This window comes from Lagopus muta, chromosome 19 (assembly GCF_023343835.1).
Source record: "Lagopus muta isolate bLagMut1 chromosome 19, bLagMut1 primary, whole genome shotgun sequence".
NCBI lineage: Eukaryota > Metazoa > Chordata > Aves > Galliformes > Phasianidae > Lagopus > Lagopus muta.
The window spans coordinates 2,089,797-2,108,888 of NC_064451.1; the positions used below are offsets into that span (position 1 = coordinate 2,089,797).

At 53.3% G+C, this 19,092-nt stretch overlaps 1 protein-coding gene across 8 annotated transcripts in view; it reads left to right on the forward strand.

Moving 5' to 3' along the window:
- The first annotated feature begins 2,115 nt into the window (after positions 1 to 2,115).
- Positions 2,116 to 19,092, forward strand: part of EHMT1 (euchromatic histone lysine methyltransferase 1) — a 96,448-nt gene continuing 79,471 nt past the window's right edge. For 4 of the 8 annotated variants that reach the window (XM_048966431.1, XM_048966434.1, XM_048966432.1 and 1 more), the window contains exon 1: positions 9,846 to 9,950. Coding sequence is in view for 1 of the 8 variants with exons in the window: in XM_048966439.1 (XP_048822396.1) it covers positions 2,210 to 2,230 (21 nt within the window). In the remaining 7 variants the exon portion in view is untranslated. Of the gene's footprint in view, positions 2,231 to 9,844; positions 9,951 to 17,143; positions 17,248 to 17,396; positions 17,726 to 19,092 lie in introns of those variants that run through there. The other 4 variants (XM_048966442.1, XM_048966439.1, XM_048966437.1 and 1 more) reach the window with 4 other exon arrangements.

Here is a 19,092-nt window from a genome sequence, read left to right on the forward strand (position 1 = left end):
GCCAGAGGGCAGGAAAGCAGTTTTGGGGTGCACGCTCCGTGGCAGAGCAATGGGATCATCCCTGCCTTGCTGCAGCCTGGAGTCACAGGCAGCTCCTGTGGGCCCCTCCTTCCCTTCTCCTCTTTCTGAACTCTGTGCTGAAGACAAAAGCCTGGTTGCTAAATTCAGCTCTGGATAGAAAAGCTTCGTATGTAGGAATTAATTCAATTCCTGGCTCAAATTTATAAACAATTGTTTGGCTTTGTTTTTTTTTTTTCTTTTCTTTTCTCTTTTGTTTGCAATCAGGAGGGGAAGTGGCGGGGTGTGAGGGAGGCCTGTGAGATAATTGTTTCCAAACCGCATTCAATGGAAAGCACCAAAAATATCCTCTGTCCTTTCTCGTGCTGCTTCGTTCTCGCTGTGCACATCTTTGCCCATCCTGCTCTCCAGTGCCGTTTGTGTTCCACCGAACTCTGCTTTGGGTCCTGCTGCCCCACATGGCCTCACTGGGGGCTGCTCTGCCCCCGAACCAACGTGGTCGAGTCGTGCCTGGCTGCTCTGCTGCTTTCCTTTGCAGCTCTTGGTTTGCTGGGCCCGGAGCTGAGTGCAGTGTGAGAAGGGCTGCAGCTCCTCCTCAGCCCCGGTTCCCATCACTGGATGTCGGCTCCTGTTTGAGCTTTCCGCTGAACTTCCAGTAGCTCCATAGAGGCGTTTTCTGCCGTTGCCTGGAGGAATTATTTGGAACAACGGACATGGCGGCCCATCTTTTAACACAATTCCAGCCCCCTGCAACAGGAACGCATCCCATCCCAACTCCCTCATTGACCCGGATGGGACCAACACCGGGGCTGAGATACCTTTTCCTATTGATACACGTGGGGGTTTTTATACAACCGCCGGCTCCGTACAACTCAAACCCTGCAATCCGTTACAATCACAGCGCTCGGGGAGCGCTCCATCCCGGCTTCTATCCCACACCACCAACACCTCCCTCCTTTCGTAGGGCCGAGGCTGCGTGCGGGGCAGAGCCGGGCAGATCCGAAGAGAGCCGAGCAGAGCCGAGCAGAGCCGAGCAGAGCCGGCCGCTACGCTCCGCACCGGGGGACTTTTATTTTGACTGCGGCGCGGGGCGGCCGGGCGGGGGCAGCAGCGGCCGGCGGAGAGCGATGGGAGCCGGGCGGAGCCCGAGGTTTCGTCCCTTCCTCCGCCTGCAGGGGCGGCCCCGGCTCGCCGTAGGGAGCTGGAGCTGCTGTAGGGACGTGCGTTGGGGGCTGCGGGACGGAGCCGCGTTGGGTGACCCCGAACCCGCAGAACACGGACGTGGGTGCGGCAGGAGGTGTGACTGCCCTGCCCTGCCCCTTTTCACGGCAGTGGGACCCTCTGCAGTGGGAGCGGGGCAGAGCTGTGCTCCGTCCTGTGCCCCCCTATTCCCGACCCCCATCCTACCCTGTCCCCGTCTCACCCCCTTTGCTCTCCTTATCCCATTCTATCCTCATCTCATCCCTATCTCATCCCCCTTCTATCCCTATTACACCCCATCCCTGTCTCCCTATTCCTATATCACTATATCCCTATATCATCCCTATTCCTGTCTTTGTCCCTGTCCCACCGTCGTCCTGACCCCGTGCCCACCCTGTCCCCATCTCTCTTCCATTTCCGTTCTTATCTTACAATATCCCCATCTCATTCCCCTCCCATCTCCATTCCATCCTGTCCCTATCTCATCCCCACTGATGTCCCCATCCCTATCCCATCCCTATCCTGGTCCCGTCTCTCCCTGTCCTATCCCATTTCCTCCCTGTCCCATTCCATCTCCAGCCCGCTCCTTCTCCATTTAATCCCTCTTCCGTCCTTATATCATTCTATCCTCATCTCACCCCCTCCTATCCCCATTCTGTCCTATCCCTATCTCACCCCCATTCCTCTTCCCGTTCCCATTCCCGCCCCCATCCCATTCTCCCTGTCCCCATCTCACCCCAGTTCTGTCCCCATCCCCGTTCCCCCCAGCCCCCTCGGTCCCGCCCTCGGCCCGCCCCCCGCCGTACGGCGCCTCCCAATGGGCGCCGCCATGACGCCGTACGGCCGAAGGGACCCGCGGGGGCCGCCATGCTGCCGCGCGCATGCGCATTGGCCTCCGGAGCGTCTCCATTGAGAAGAATGAGGGGAAAGGGGCGGAGCCAAGGCGCGAGGAGCCGCCGCGGGGGCGGGGCTACGCTCCGGGGCTCCGGCCATGGCCACAGTGGATGCCGAGGTGAGTGAGAGCGGCGGCGTCCATCTACCCGGGCGGGGGGACGGAAGATGGGGGAGCGCGCAGTGGTATCGCCCAGGGCCAGGCGGCTTCTGTCGGGGGCCGGGAGAGGGCCGTGCCCCCGCCGCCCCATGGTTCAGTCCAACTCCTCTGAGGGGAAGAATGTGGGAGCTGCTGCCATTGTGTGTAGGGGGGCCCGGGACTCTGTATAAGTAACACCCCTCCGCGGCCGGTCGGTGGTATGGGCCATACAGGTTCCGGGGTTCCCCCCAATGGGAGCGGGTGCGCGCGGCGGGGGCGGGGGGAGCCGCGCCGGCGCCATCCACGTTCCGGGGTTCCTCGTGCGGCGGGGCGGCGTGCGGCGCCATGCAGGGTCCCGGGCCGGGCGGGCCGCCGCCGGCGGTTGGGCCGCCGCTATGCGCTTATACACGGTCCGGGGTGGCGCGCAGACGCCGGCTCGAGGCATGCAGGGTCCCGGGCCGCGCGGCGGAGGTTGTGGGGCGGGCGGCGGGAGGAGTCGCGCGTCTCCGCCGGGCGGCGGGGCTGCGGGAGCCGCGTGTCCGCTTTGTGAGCGCCGGGCGGCCCGCCGGCCCGTTCGCTCCGTTCTCCGCGGGGCGCTTTACCCGAGGCCGCCTCCTGCGAGCCGTGCCGGAGCGCTCGGTGGCCCCACGCCCGGTTCTTCCTTCGGTCCCGCACTGCTGCTCACCTCGCTCTCACGCCGGTTCCCCGTCGCGCAGCTCCCGGCTGTGGCTCAGTGTCTCCAAGGAAGGGCGGCTGCTCCTCGGCAGCCCGGCCGGCTCTCCGTCACCTCGCTGAAGTTTTTCCTCGTGTTTTGTGGAACTTCTGCCCGCACCTCGCGGGTTGGCTTTGCGACCCTTTTAATTGGGAAGCATCCCCTGTAGCCCAGCTCTGCTCTCGGACCCAGCGCCTGCAGGTGCCCGTGTGTGATGCGGTGCCGGCAGGGACTCGTTCAGGACTGAATTCCCTTCCTCCCCTTGTCTGCTGTTGTTTTTGCCCTCTGACACGCTGGCTGCGTTACTCCAGCCGGGATGCTCAGCCTGCAGTGCTGTGCGGAGGGCAGGGGCTGACCCTGCATTGCAGGGTGTTGTACCACATGTGGGGTGCAAGGTGGGCACAAGTTGTGCCCACGAGCAAAGCTGTTGGCACTAATTGGCTCCAGGTAAGAACACGGGGCACAGGCGAGGTCCTCGTGAGGCCCCGGGGGCAGCAGGTGAAGGACAAACCCCCCCAGCACTGTGGGCTCTCAGAGCCGAGCTCCGGTGAGGTTCTGTGCCACTCAAGCTGCCCAAAGCCAAACTGCAGGTGCTGCCCTCAGGTCCTTCACACCGAGTCTGGTTTGGTGCTTTCACGTATTTCAGACCTCCTGTAACTGCAGGACTAACATTAAAGTTGAAGGGAGCGGGCTTGCCTTGCTCAGCTGGTTTGATGCGATTGTGGGTTCCTTGAATTTGATGCTGCTGGCCTCGCTTGCATCAGTTTTTAGTGTCTCTGTGTGTTTCATTCAGTGTGAGTTTGGAAACAGGTTCGAAGCCACGCCGTTTTTCCTCCTCGTGCAAACCTCAGGGCGTTGCACGCCAGGCAAGGTGCGTGTGTGGCTGTGATTGAAGTGCTTCTCCTCAGAAGTTGCACTGCATTTCTCATCCTTTTTTTCCCCTCCTGTCTGTTCTCATCTGTAACATTTTTTTTCATTTTTTTTTTTTCCACGGAGATGCAGCTTTGATCTTTAAAGCCAGCAGACACAGCCCACGTCGCAGATGGATTTCCCTGCTGCCCCTCAGCCAGGAGCAGCCCTGCAAGTGCTGCTGCTCCCTGCCCTCCAAAGCTGGGCCTCGTGGGGCTGCAGATCAGCCGGTGTGAGGGCTGCACCCCGGCTTTGATCCGCGCTCTCATCCCTGCAGCCAGCTGGTGCTGGAGTGCTGCAGGCAGTCCTCCGCCCGTGCAATGAACTCCCCACTGGATTAAGGGGCAACGTTTGCTCTCGTCAAAGAGCTTCCTAGTCACGGGTCCCTGGCTGGAAGGAGGTTGCTGTAATAGGCCACCGAGTGCAGAAGGGATAATGGGAAAAGCCAGGACCTAATGAGCAGTGCCTTTGAGCACTTGAGCAGACGATCTCTTCAGTTTCCCACTTTCTGTTTCACAGGTGACGTGAGATCCAGGGCTCCTTTCAGGCCTGCCCTGCCCTTCCTCCTCCCTCATTTACTCCTGCCAGCTGATAGCACAAGTGTGGAGAGGCTCTGCTTTGCTTTCCTAGGGCCACTGCTTTTAATGCACAGTCATCTTTTCTCCCTTTGGGAGCCTGTGTGTTTGATGGCTGCGGGACAGATGTTGTCTCCGGTCCCTTGGTGCAGTGAGGTGTGTTTATGTTACACTGACAGGAGATCCTGGGCACGTGTACAAGGTGGGGTTTCCAGTTGTGTTAGATTCAAGGTGGTTTGCAACGTTTTAGCAGTGATTTTGTGTGAGGAAAGGAGTTTTCCCCACCTGTGACGTTGAACAACCTGGTAAGGGCAGGAGAGTTTTGACTTCATGGATTGCAGTTGCAGCTGCCCCTTCCTTGACAAACAGATGTTAAGTAGTGCTGGCCTCTATTTCCCCAATGCCAATTCTCCCCATGGTGCTTCGGCCACGCTGAGCTAATGGTGAGCTGATGCCGTTTGGAAACTCACCTTCTGTAAAGACAGACTTTAAATAACACCAGAGCGTTTAGGCTGGATGAGGCTCAGAGCACTGATGGAGCCGTGGCTGTCCCTGTTCCTTGCAGGGAAGGTGGAATAGATGACCTTTAAGGGTCTCTTCCAACCCAAGTGATTCAGTGCGGCTTCCAAAGTTGTGAGGAAGCCTCAGAAGCGCCCTTCAGTTGTTAAGCTGATGTAGCTGAGCCAACGTGGCTGAAAGAAGCGTCTGAAAAACAGTTTGTGAAGTGGAGGCAGAATCAAAGGTCTGGTTTGTACTTGGAAAGAGCTCTTGCAGTTTAATTATGCTGTCTGGAGAGAATGATGTTTCTTTTTCTTTGCTGAGGCGGTAATACAATAAATGTCCTTGCTGTGGGCATAGCTGTATTAGTTTGGAGATGATTTTAGACCGGGGCAGCTTGTTTGTTTTTGCTTTCCAAAGCAAAAGCTTGGTATGCTACTGAGTTTTGCCACCTTAGTTGTCTGTCTTCAGATGCAAATCAATTGCTCTCCCCTCTGCTGTGGCCGCTTCAGCAGAAGGCCTGCTAGAAGCCATTACCAGCAAAAACTCCAGCAACAAGGAGAAAAACAAACAGCTGTGCCGTGGGGGGGCTGACCGGAGCTGTGTGAGCATGTGGTTGGTGGGCACACTGCTGGCAGCTGTGCCAGCTGCTGCTGTTGGCATCGCTCAGCAGCTCCGGGCTGCTGGCAGCAAATGAGGCACCGGTGCTCAGGGCTGTCACGTCTCCAAATGTGCACGAGAGCGGCTGATAGCAAAACCATTGGGGACCAGTGCTGCTGCAGTGCTGCTGGTCTGAAATGCTCATCTGGGGCCTTGCTCTGTGTCACCTGCTGTGGTGTTTGTTGATCTCCTGGAGCTGGGGTGATGCCACCTGTGTGTCCGCTTAGAATGGGGCTGTGGGGGGGATGAAAGCAGCCCGTGTTCCTCATGCCTTTCTCTAGCAAAGTGCTGAAGCACAGCATGACGTCTACATTTTGGGCCCTGGCATCCAAAAATGATGTGGGGAGGAGGCAGAAGGGGTCATTCCTGCAAAGTCAGGGCTTTTACAGGAGAGTGGAGCAAGAGGCACCACCATCTCCTGCTCTGTGCCCTGTGCTGGGAGGTCGTGCAGGGGCAGCTCCTGCTCCTTTCTGTGCCATCAGGTCCCTGGGGAGGGGCTGTCAGGTTTCCCCAAGCTCTGACCGCCTGTCTTGTGTCCTGGGGTTTGCTTAGTGCAGGACTGAGGGGCTCAAGGAGCCCCTTTGGGTGCTTCGAGATGCTCTTTGCTGGGGATCGTCTGCTCTGTGACTGCTGTGGAAGCCAAAGGTGTGCAGGGCAGGGCTGGCGGAGCTGCTCATGCTGGGGGTCAGGGAGAAACTGCCCCGCTGCTCAGCCTGGGACCGGCGCATCCTGCAGCGCTGCATGGGTAAATCCAACACGGCTGGGAGAGTTTGTGTAGCTCTGCTGGCTTGTCTGGTGCTGTGAAATGCATGTAAACTCAGAACAAACTCTGCTGAGAAAATCTTTTGGTGCTAGTATTGCTGAGGTGTCTAAAATAGAAAGGCTTTCCTGCTTTTAATTAAAAGCACCTCGCACAGTCAAAGCAGCGAGGACGTGCAATGTATCCTCCTTTAGAGCAGGAAATGTTCTTCTGAGGGGATTCCTGGCTCCCCCCTGACCCCCACTGCTGTCTGCCTCCACACCAGGCGCTTTGCCCTGAGTTTGTGTTTCAGACAGTTTGGCCATGGGGCAGCAGCTGTGCTGGGAGCTGAGCAGGATGAGCAGCATGGCGCAGGGCTGAGCTGCCTGTGTGTGTGCAGGATGGCATGGGGGCAAAGGGGAGCTGTTAAACGTAACGTCCAGCCTTTTGGGTGCTGTGTCTCCTTCTGAAGGCAGAGCTCGGTGGCACTGGTGAGTCGTGTCAGTTTAGAACAGCGAGTGGGACAGTGGCAGGATGGAACATTCAGGTCTGCTTCTGTGTGCATGTGGTGACTCGTCCTGCAGAGCCAGCGCTGGGAGCAGGAGGAAATCTGCAGGTGTCACAGCTGGGGAGAAAGTAAATAGAGAGCAAGATAGCAAGGCTGGCTCAGCCAAGCTCAGAATAAAGCCAGGTAAATGACTTTTCTCATTTGTTACAGGGAAAGGCAAAATTATGCAAATGGGGATGAAAATATCCAAAGAGATTATAGCTCCCTGGGGCAGACAGCGTGAGTCAGGAGATGGCCGTGAGCTGCTGTTGCTAAAGCATTCAAAACCAGCAGCAAAGAAGTGGGGAGCTGAGCAAAGTGGGGTGAGTGAGAATGCCAGCATTGCCCCAAGACTGTAACAGTGCATGTGATTTGGGCCTAAGCGTTGGAGCCAAGTCCAGCAGGCTTGTGGCTGTGCAGGGCAGTGTGCTGGGTGGGAGGAGGAGGGCTGCGAGGTTTGTTCCTTCTGGGAGCAGGGCAGCCGGCAGCTTTTGCAATTTGTAGCACTGAAGGGAAGGTGGTACTGATAGGATGAGGGGAATGGTTTTAAAGTGAGACAGGGGAGGTTGAGGTTGGATATGAGGAGGAAGTTTTTGAGCCAGAGGGTGGTGAGGCACTGGCACAGGTTGCCCAAGGAGGCTGTGGATGCCCCATCCCTGCAGGCATTCAAGGCCAGGCTGGATGTGGCTCTGGGCAGCCTGGGCTGCTGGTTGGTGACCTGCACACAGCAGGGCGTTGGAACTGGATGAGCACTGTGCTCCTTTGCAACTCAGGCCGTTCTGTGATTCTGTGAAGGGCAATGAGTGTCTCCATGAAGGGACAACTGTTGCCCGAGGCTTGTAGCTGAGGTATTCCATGCATTGGCCTTGCTTAGGTTAAGAGAAAAAGTCCACGTGGTTTCCAGAGTTCTACTTCATGTTTTTACTGCTTCTGAAAACTGAGAACATGAAGAGATGTGTTTTAGCGTGCTGGCTGGCCAAAGGGAGCCCTGGGACCATTGACCAGGATCTGCTGGTGCATTTGAACGCAGCCCTGAGAGCTGTGAAACACCACGCGCTGGTTTTTCTTCCTTCTTCATTCTCTTCCAGCATGAGCTCCAGGGTTCTTGAGAACCTCTGCTGCCCTCCTCCTCTCCACTTACATTTCTAGTCCTTGCAGCTTCAGAGCAAATTTCAATAGGTAGTTTTTCCCAAGGGCTCAAAGCCAAAAGGCAAATGACTCAGATGTTTTATCCAATTTCAGCAGTAATTGGGGCTGTTTCTCAGGAGCTGTAGCCAGGTCCTCTCCAAAATCCTAATATTGTTTCCAGAAAGGGGAAATGGGACGTGCACGTGGTCAGAGACTCAGAAAGGGTGGTTATGTTTACAAATCACATACTTTATCCAGCTGTTGAGTTGGGAATGGAAAGTAGATCTGTTGCAATATGGGGATCTGAGAAGTGAACTGAGCTTTTTGATGAATTTCTTGTGTCCAAAGGGGTAAGAAGGAAACGTGCCCCCACCAAGTAGGGTTTTGTCCATGTGAGGAAGAGGGTGTTCAGGACAGAGCAGCGTTCCCAGCCAGGCTGCTGGGTGCTTTGTGGATCCATCTGGTATCCTGCTGGCCTGCAAGTTTGAACACATAACTCCAGGTACGAGCACTTAAAGCATGAGTCTAAATATTTCATTAATTGAGGAGCATTATTAATATTTGATAGATTAAACCGGCATCCAGAAGGCAGTGCAGCTGCTGAGGCAGGACATGAGGTGGTTCCTACTGCAGACTTGTAGGTAATAGCTTCTGTCAGCTCAGCTGTGTTTTACATGGTAAGAATCCCTGCATTCCATACGTTTGATCATAGAATTTGAGTTGGAAGGGGCCTGTGAAGGGCATCTGATCCAACGCCCTGCTGTGAGCAGAGGCATCTGCAGCTCCATCAGGTGCTCAGGTCCCTGGATGTCACCAGGGGCATCACTGCATCTCTGGGCAACCTGTGCCAGCGCTGCACCATCCCTGACACAAAAAACCCTTTGTTTCTTTCCACCCAGTCTTTGCTTATATCCAGCCGATGCTTGTACCCTTGGATTTGGGATGTGTGTTTCTCAGTAGCACTAGGATGCGTTGTTTGCAATTGGAGCTTTGGTGCATCTTTAATATGCAAAATGGTTGCATAGGACCTGCAGGCACCATCTCCTCTCGCAGTCACCCCTGGGTTTAGGCTGCCTGCTGCACATTGTGCCCTCTGTACCAAACTCCCACTCTTCTGGGGTTACTCTCTGAGTAACCTTCATCCCCACTGAAGCCCCCCTCATACTGACAATGCAGTTCTGCTGTTGGGTTTCTTGAGCACCTATTCTTACAAAGCTGTACGTTGACAGTGCATGTTTTAATTATGACAGCTTTTCTTCAGAGCTGATTGGTTTGGTATCATCTCAGACCCAAGACTGCAGGTTCCCCTCCAAGGTGCTGTCATCTCCTCCCGCTCCTGGGTGCCAGCAGAAGAAAATCTGACCTGCTGTTGAGGTTGCCTGTGTTCCCAGCCATGCTGCTGCTGCAAGGCAGAGCTGGCCAAAGGAAACCACCCTGTGCACACTGGTGCCAGCAGCATGCAGCCCGTTTTGCAGACGTGGCCAACAAGAGCCCATTGCAAGAGGCCCCCTGGCCTATGTGTGTTTGTTTATATGTTGGGTGCCCAGAGATACTCCACATTCTTTTATTAAATGACAAAAACTCCACGAGTGGAAGTTTGTGGGGCTGCCAAGAGGTGCTCCTGATGCAACAGCCTTTAAAAAGGAATGTGAATGGTGATGGCTGAGTCAGATGTCTGCCTGCCCTGGGACTGCAGCTGCTGACTGCTGCCTGAATGTGGAGGCTGCACAGGGAGATGAGACAACAGTCCTTTCCTTGCTGGGTGCTCATTAATGTTTTCTTGCTGCTGTATTATTAATTAAACAATTTTTTTATTGCTTAGTATAGGTGGTGCTTGGGGTGTAATCTGCTCGTTTCCCAGCCCTTCTGAAGCGTGCGCTGTGTGCAATGAGAGCAGAGCACAAACTCACTGCGCTGCTGAATCCCGAAGTGAGGTAAATCTCTTGGGTTTGTTTTCCTTTTTTCTTCAAGTTTAGTTGATGTGCAGCTTCGGGAATGGTGAACACAGAGCAGGGAGCTGAGGACCTGTGCGTACCCTACGTGCAGCATTAGTGCAGGAAGATGGTAAGACTTAAATGCAAGGAGGCTTTGCAGCATTGGCCCCTCCTTGAGGCAGAAGATGACAGAGACAAAAAGAGGGTGTTGCATGAGAAAGGGGCACCGAAGGTGATCCAAACCCACAGCAACCTGGAGGTGGGAGGTTGGCCAGCAGGAGCGTGTTCTCACAGCATGGCCAGCAGTGGGGCAGGCAGAACTGCCACAGAGGGACTGAGAGAACTGTGCAGGTGAAGCTGGCTGCTGGAGTCTGCAGCTGGGATTTGGGATGTGTCTCTGCAGGAAAACCACCGTGCCCCAGCCAGCCCAGTGGGCTCATGGGCTGCAGTCCCGCCATTTGGCCTGGCATTGCCACGTCCTCTTGTCAGCCCACCTTCCTGCAGGTGCAGCCCCAGGGAGCACGGCCAGCCCCTGAGAGGCCAATTCCCACTGCTCCAGGACTGTGTGCTTGATTCTGGACCATATGCACCAAAGCTGCTCATGCTGCTGAGCTCAGCTGTGTGTCTGCATAGAGTTTCTGTTGGGTCCTAGGGTGGGTGAAGCCCCTCGGTCCCCATGTGCTCCATCTGGTGAAGAAAAATGGGAAACTTTTTCTTTTCAAGAGTGTTCTGAAGTATTTGTGATTAAAGCCAATACGATTCCAAACATCCAGCACTTCCTCTCTGGGTTTCTGATAGCAGCGTTGGACTTTATCCGGAAGATGTGAGCTATGAAGTTTCTCATATCCTCTTATTACATTCTTAAATTAGGCCAACATGTCCTATTCCTGCCTTATAATTCTTGCAGGAGTTGCTGGCTTCTGTCTCCAAATAGCTTTGAAGGTGACAAGGACCTATTTGTGATAAGAACTCATACCAGTGTGTTAAGCCCAAACAAACCCATGCAGTTATGGCATCCACTCTGTGCTCATTCTGTGCCCTGCTGGGCACTTTTAAAAAACAGAAGTGTCACTTTGGCAAGCTTTCCAGTTTGGTTGTTCACATCTATTTTTATGTTTTGTTTTGTTTTTTAATGTGGTTTTCAAGGAGTTGCAGTTGCATCCCCAGCAGTTGCAGCTGGGGGCAGGTTGTGCAGTGCAGGTGAATGGCAGCATGGGGGGAGGCAGATGCTCCTCCCAGTAGCACTGGGTAAAGCTCCGCTCTCTCGGTTGATTCAGCCGTTTGATTTTTTTTATTTTTCAATGAGAAAAAGCCTGTAATGTTTTGGCATGAATTCCCAGTCTTTCATTCTGTGTGTGATGAAGCCGTGTGGTTGCAGTCTCTTGCTCAGCCCGGGTAGGATCCCCTCCTTAGCAGGCTGCCATCAGGATTTCAAGGCGTATGAAGCTTAAACCTCATTCTGCAGAGGGGTTGCTCTGTTTGGCTGCAGGCACAGCCTGGGTTGGCCTGTGTTCTCCTTACCTTGCAAGGAAGGAAAATCCACCAGCCTTGTTGTTTCCCTGCATTGCCAGAGCTCTGCAGACAGCACTTTCTGTTATCTGTGAGCATCCCTGTGTGCTGCACTGCCCGAGGGGTGAAGCAGGATGAGCTTTCCTGCTTCTCTCAGGCAATGTGTGCAGGGCTTTGGGTTTGCAAGCATGAAGCTCAGCAGATTATTGCTCTGCTGGCACCTCCAGGAATGAATTTCCAGGAACACAGCCCCATCTCCTTGAATACATGAATCAAAGTTTCTGTAACTCCTCGCATGAGTTCAGGTGCTGTTTGGTGAAGCTCAGCTTTGGCTTAAGCTTCCCACAGCTGCTGCGTTATCTGGGTGCTGTCACCTCCCCTAACAGGGCTGCACTGCAATGAGGAGTTGTGTGTGTTTGCTGCCTTCAGCGTGGGGCTGCACACTGCACTGTACATCGTAGGTGCTGGTGTTGGACAGTAATAATTGATGTGCTGTTGCATTCAGCTTTACTGGGAGAGCTGTGGGAGAGCTGTTCCTCAGCTGGGGGCTGGCGGTGATGCTGGCTGCTTGGACACAGGGCTGCAGCAGCCCATGTGTGGTAGGTGCGTGAGCTGTGCCTCCACCTGGGGCTGCTGGTTGAAAATATGCCCTCCTGTGTGAAAAACACCTGCTGGTTTTCATGAGCTTGTTGGATTGGTAGGGATAGCTGTTGGCTGCTGGTGGGGGTGGTTCCTTCGTGTGACGGAAGCTGTAGCTGCTAATTAAGATTGTTCTCAGAGTTCGTTTACACACAGCCCACAGCACAGACGGACTGAACTGCAAATCTCAGTAAGAGCTGACACTGCTGGTCAGTACAGCTAATTTATGTGAAGGCACGAGGCTTGGCCGTGTGGATATGGCACATCTGCACTGGTGTGAGTGTGGCCGTGCTGCTGTGCGTGCAGAGCAGAGTCACGTCGATAGAAGCACAGCTATGCTGGGATAACTCTGGGTGTGCTCCAAATGGACATGAAGCATCGTGCTGTAAAAGTGTGCCTCTAACAGGGGGAGCCCAAAAGATGCAAAAATGGTGGCTAAAGCAGTAATCAGATCCTCGAATCAATTAGCTTCTTTACAGGCTATTGCAGCCGTCTTTGTCGTTGCGTGGTTTTGGATTGCTGTTTGTATAGATGTGTTTGTTTGGTTTTTGTTTGTTTTAAATGTCCAATGGGGAACAAGCTATTTTGAAAGCATGCAGATGCAAAGTTGAAGCTCTGTCCCAGGCCAAATGGGGCTGGCTGCTGTTCCTTTCTGCTACTTTCAGGAGGAGCCTCCTGGCTGCTGCCCTCCCCTTCCCACACCCCACTTGGGAACACTGCAATCTGAGTGCTGTGCACACATCTGGTAGTATCTCTGTGTTGGAGGCAACAGAAGGGCCAAAGGGAAATCCTGGGACCAGTCTGCACTGAGGATTATTTTATGAAGCATCCATGTTCATTGCAGCCACGTGACCACATGGATGAGATGGCTGAGTGAACTACAGTGAGATCATTGAGTCTCTTGTCTTCCTAGCACAATGAACCTCTGAAATTTAACCCAGTTTGAGTTTCTGCTGTGAGATGTACCTCTGCATCAGAGTCACCTGTAAGGTCCCATGGCACAAAGCAGGGGACCACCAAGAAGAGCAAAGCCTTGGGCAATCTCAGGACTCCTGAGAGCTAGCAGACCTGGGGCTGAGCTGATGTCACAGAATCACCAAGGTTGGAAAAGACCTACAGGACCATCCAGTCCAATGTCATTTTGTGCTGAGATGAAGGACTGACCTCTGTGAGTGTTGGGGATGGCAGCTCCCAGCTCTAAGGGAGCTGTTTGGGTGCCACTTCATGTTCTTGCTGTCTCCTTGATGACATCCTCAGCAGGGCCATGGAGCTCTTTTGTTCTCTGCTACATCCTGCTTCAAGGCAGCAGCAAGATCCTGTGCTGATGAATGCAGTGGGGTCAAAAGAGGAACCCGCACCACGGACCATAGAATCATAGACTCAGGTTGGAAATGACCCAAGTCCAACTGCCAACCCATCCCTGCCAGGCCCACTGACCCCAGTGCCACATCTCCGTGTTTTTGAATGCCAGGGATGGTGACTCCACAACTCCCATGCAGCCCATGCAGATGTACCACCACCCTTTGGTACAGGAAGTTTTTCCTAATAACCAACCTGAATGTCTTCATGAAGCAGTCATACCATGGGAAGGGAGATGTGGGTGATGGGCTGTGATGTCTCACTGTTGTGCAGTCAGCATCGCCTTCATCAGAAATGATCAGAAAAGCTGTGTTACTACCTATGGTTTGCTGTGTTATTTTTCTTTAGCAGTCTGAAGAAGCCAGCAATGCAGGTTAGGCTGAGGAAGTGCATCCAGTAAAGCCAGGCTGTGCAGAACAGTGTATTCTTTTGAGGAAACAACTGTTTCAGTGGCCAGCACCTCCAGCAGTTCTCCAGGTGCCCATCTCAAGCCTTGCTCCCACTGCTACACCAACCTGACATCCATCCATATGTGTGGAAGGGGAGAGAGAGGGTCTCCATGTCCTGCACCAACCAAACGCAGGTGCTGCTTGGAAGTTCCTCCTGTTGGCTGCAGGGCTCAGGAGTCGCTCTGCAGTGTGGTCTGTGGGATCCTATCAGCTGCTCTGGCATTTTGTGGCTTTGCTATAAATGCTGACAGCAATGCAGCATTATGAGTTCACACTTTTTCTTTTTTTGGAGTGCTCTTCCGTGCTTTGCTGTGATACTGCATGCGACGCTGATGGTGTAGAAGCCACCTGCAGGTGCTCTGTGGGTAAGAAAAGGAGGAGAAATCCCTTTCAGATTTTGGGCTGCTTCCCACAGCTTCCTGTGTCCCAACCACCGCCGAAGCACAGAGCTCAGTGCTCTGCATGCTGCTGAAGGCAGAAGCTGTGGCAGGCTCCAGCTGGTGAGCAGGGCTGCAGGAATCCCCTGCCTGCTGACCTTCACCTGGACATCTGGACCTCCAACAGCTGCTGGACTCGGGGCCTTTCGGACCATGGCCTGTGTCTGATGGCAGGCGGAGGGCGAGGAGTGAGCGCCAGCTGTGGGGCTGTGCCTGCTTCCTTTTGCTCTGCCAGGCTCTGTGTATCCTGGTTTTGCAAGCTAATCTGACGGGCAGTTCTCAGTTTGTAAGATTGGGTCGTGATTGCTGTACAATTATGTTCAGTCCTGGGACAAATGCAGCAAGGTGCCTCCATGCCAGTCCCCTGCACTCAGAGACGCCACGTTCCCAAGTCTTGCCTTATTCTTTTCTACATGTTTGTTATTGCTTAGACCTCTGGCAGCTTTCCTGCTCGTGAAGAATGCTTTGCAGGCTCTCAGGGTCTTGGATTTACTGTGCTGTATGGCTCATTGGTACAGACCTCACGTACCTGCTGCTATGCCAGCAGTTAACACTCGATGTGGAGGTTGCACTGTCCTGTAAGGCACCTTCTGCTAGCAACAGAAGCAGAATTATGTATAAAGAGTAGCTCTGTTTTGCTGGTACCTGTAGGCCTTTTCCATGACTTCTGTGAGAACGTGTGTGAAATTATCAGGGATCTGAAGTTCTGCAGTACCAGATGGAGAGTTCCCATTGCACCAGGGTCTACTGCGAGTCTGGATCACCAAATAACAGAATCATAGAATGGAAGGGACCTTAAGATCATCTAGTTCCAGCCCACAGTTAGACAAGCAATTCTTTGTTCTTAGTTCTTTAAAGGCAGTCTGCACTCAGGGCATAAAACGTCCAGGGGAGATTTCAGCGAGGCTGATTTTTGTCTGTGTTGCACCCCTGGCTGTATGCAGCAGCAGTGAGACCGAGTGAGGGGAGGGCTGTGCTCCCTCCTTCCCCTCATGTTCTTCATCCAGCTGAAACCTTCGTGCTACTCACAAGAAACGAGGAGTGTTTGAGGTGGATGTCATTGCATCGCATCCTGTCTGCTGCTTGGTAAATTAGTGACACAGCAGTGTCCTGTGCTGCTGGAACCTCTCTGTCCTGGCTGCTTTTTCAGGTTGAAGGCTGGGTGCATTTTGAAATGTGATGATATTTTAAAATTGAGAGCAGCTTTGATTTATTGACCTGCAGCCTCTATGAATCGAGCCGTCTGGGCTGGCATCTGGAGATAAGAGGCTGTTGAGTAATTGCTTATTATTGACTGATTGCCAACTTGGGCTGTTTGCTTGAAGAAGAATCAATAGCAGTCTTCAAAGTCTGAACTCTCAGGGAGTACGACTGGTTTCCAAATGGGGGATGACAGGTCAGGATAACGCCGTATCTGATATCCCGACTTCATGTTTGGGTTAATCCTGCCATAGAGGAGGAAATGCAGAACATGATCTTCCTGCACTGAGGCTCTCACATCTACCTGCCTTAAAGCCGGGGTTTCTCTTTGCAGGCGTTCTCAGGGACTCCAAGCCTTTTTCCACAGAGCTCCACCTGAGCTGAGCGGGAGGAGGAGAGCAGCATCGTTCCTTAGGTCCCCAAAGGACAGGGCAGGGAGGGCTGGCTGAGCAGCCTGTGCTGTGACACATCCCAACCAACCCGTTTGGATGCTTTCTAAATACAACAAAGCACCTGTTTTGATGCACGGTAACAGAGATTTCCTTTTTGTGGGCGATTCTATTTAGGTGACGACAGAATAAAACATCCAGTGTCACCATACGTTTTATCATCCCTTATGGAGACGGTCGCTATGGTGAGCGTTCATTTTAACAAGCAGACGTCGTCCTTATTTAACACTATCATGACATGTTCCCTTCTTTGAGGATTCGTGTGTAGGGCCTAAAACATTAATGAAATGAAAAAGGGACTCACGGCGTTGAAGGCACTCAAGACTTGAAAGCAATCCACGTTCAGATCCTTGCTCAGCAGGACATGCAGCTGACGTGGGAAAGGGAGCAGCAGCCCAGGAATGTGGGACGGTGAAAATGGTAGAAGCTCTTCCTAAAGCATAAATATTTGCCTTTAATTTTGGAGCTGTCTTTCCAGCAGGAAGGCTCTGCTTCGAGGTACGCTCTTTGGGCTGAGGGAGCAATGCCTCTGATAGAGCAGTTTAATTACAACCCACAATGGTCTGGGGAAGAATGGACGAGATTACTTGGACAGCTTTGTTTAGACACTGGATTTGTTGTCTACCAGCAAATCCTCATTTGCATGGGTCCTTAATCTGTGGAGTTAAATGTGTCTCGGGCTCTGTTATCTTCTGTGCTGCAGAGTTGAGAACTAGATTTTTCAAGCTGTTCCTTTTCATCTGAACGCTTCCCCCTCCCCCGTGCCCCAAATTATCTTCCCTGGGTTTTTTTTGTTAATTTTTAAAGGGCAAAGATGGCCAACAAGTGATGCAAAAGGCAGAGCTCCGGGCAAGGGAGGCTTTTTGTGCCTCGTCCTTCGGTGGGCAAATTGTCCACCAGCTTGTGGAGAAAAGTCAAGCCCTGAGCTTTACAACGTGTCTGGCAGAGCAGCCCCTTCCTGGAAGGGCAGCCGGGGGTGAGCAGTGCTGAGCGCTGCAGTGAGCCCTGCAGGGATTAGCACTTCTTTTTGGGGCTGTTTAACGTTGCCTGTCGTCCTGAAATGGCATTTCCTCATGTCTGCAGCAGCCCTCATTTCATGAAATGGATGCAACTGCTGAAAAAAGATCTCGCGTGAGCATGCTCACTGGAAGATTAATCCTTTAGAGGGAGTTGGAGAGTTAAGCTACTGTAATTTCTCTGCAGTTGGCTGCAGTAAACAACTGCTCTAAAGACACGAGGAAAAAAATTGACGGAGGTATATGGGATTAATGTACATGTCTTTTTGTGCTTCTCCTTTAAGGTTGAGGGTTTGGTGAGGATTTTCTCTAGGAGAGCCGGGGAAGAGGGAGCTGCGGAATGATTTTATGGGTGACCTTCATGTCGTGGTTTCTTTTTTCCCTCCAGGCCAAAGCAATCCTCTCGCAGTGCCAGGCCTGGCATCGCGGTGTGGGGCTGAGCTCAGCACCGAGGTGGGGCAGCACCCAGCCCTCTGCAGGGCGCTCAGAACCCAGCGGGACTCGATGCCTCCTGCGCCTGTTGGAGAGAAAATGTGCCAAGGGATTGGCTCTGAGCGCCTACCGAGTCATAGCCTTCTTTTTGTGTGTGTGCTACCTGCTCCTCCCCGTGCATGAGGAGCCGCGAGCCCGTGTCAGATGGGGAGAAAAAGGACTGTTGAGGCATTATTTTGGCTTTGCTTGAAGGCGGCTCGGTGCTGAGGGCGGCTGGGCGGTGAGGTAAGTGCAGCAGGCACCCCGTGCTGTGAGCCTGGCTGGAGGCTGGAGCTCGGTGCCACGGTGCTCTGAGTCCACGTTGGCCAAGTTCTTGAAGCACAGTGATGGACAGCAGCGGTACCCACACGGCTTGGTGGTTTTGGGGCTGTTTCAGCATGGTGCTGGTGCTGGGAGAGGCGATGCTCCCTCACCATGGCTTGTATCTTCAGCTCTAAGCTGGATGGGGCCCTGGGCGATCTGGTCTAGTGCTTGGTTGGCAGCCCTGCCCGCAGCAGGAGGTTGGAACTGGATGGTTTTTGAGGCCCCTTCGAAGCCAAGCTGTTCTGTGACTCTATGCTGCTCTCAGAAGCTTCTAGCTAATCCTGCTGAGCAATGAGGAAATGGATGTGAACCAGCAGCCAGGCGCACCCAGCGTTGGGGTGGGGTGTGTTGGTGGGGTGCCTGGCTGGAAGAAACCCCATTCCTGTGAGCTCCAGTCACTCGAGATCACGTCTGAGCAAATCTCCATCCAGGGCCGTGCACGTGGAACAGTGGCACTCCTTCAAGGAGCAAATAGTAAAGGGTGCAGCTCCTGTGCTGCTTCTGCCACTGAAAATCTGCATCTTGCATGGCTGGGATGATTCACATCCAAGGGCAGCAGGGTCTGCGCGTGGTGTTGTGTGTTGGAAGGTGTTGTCTTGGAATGGTGTGAAGAAAGAAATAATAATGCAATGGTTTTGTGAATGTTGGAGGTTCCCAATGGTGGCTGTCAGCTCGCAGGAGGATGCTAAAGCTGCTGGAAGTCTTCAGGAGGGCAGTCTTGATAGGGGCTGTGCTGAGCTGGGGATGCTGAGTACTCGCTGAAAATATTGCCAGCCCAGTGTTGAGGTTTTTAGCTTCGTCCCTCCTTTTCTCCTCCCTTCCAGAAGCTGTGGCCAGCACAGACTGTCTGTGCTCTGAGAATGGGTTTTGGGAACATTGCTGGGTGTGCGTGTGGGGGGAATAATTAACTGCCAAATGCAAATAGATTGTTTCTCGCCATTTCAAAATCATTGTAATTTTCATTGAGGATGGATTAATTATATCCTCATTTTGATGGGGGTAAGGAAAATGATAGAGATACAGCTGTATAAATCTATATGGGAGGGATGTTGCTTTCAGAGAGCTGTTTTGGGAGTCGTGAGAACAAAGCTGCAGCTCAGAGGGCCGTGGGGTTGTGTGGGGATCAGCAGTGCTGTGTGCTTCTCCATGCTTTGGTGTTCTCTAGTATGGATTTTTACCTTGTGCCATTGACACCGTGTGAAGAGATTTTCAGTTCTGAGGAAAAACAGTGAATATCTGGGGCAGTGCGTTTGGTCGAAGAGCTGGGGAATAATGCTTTGAAAAAGGGG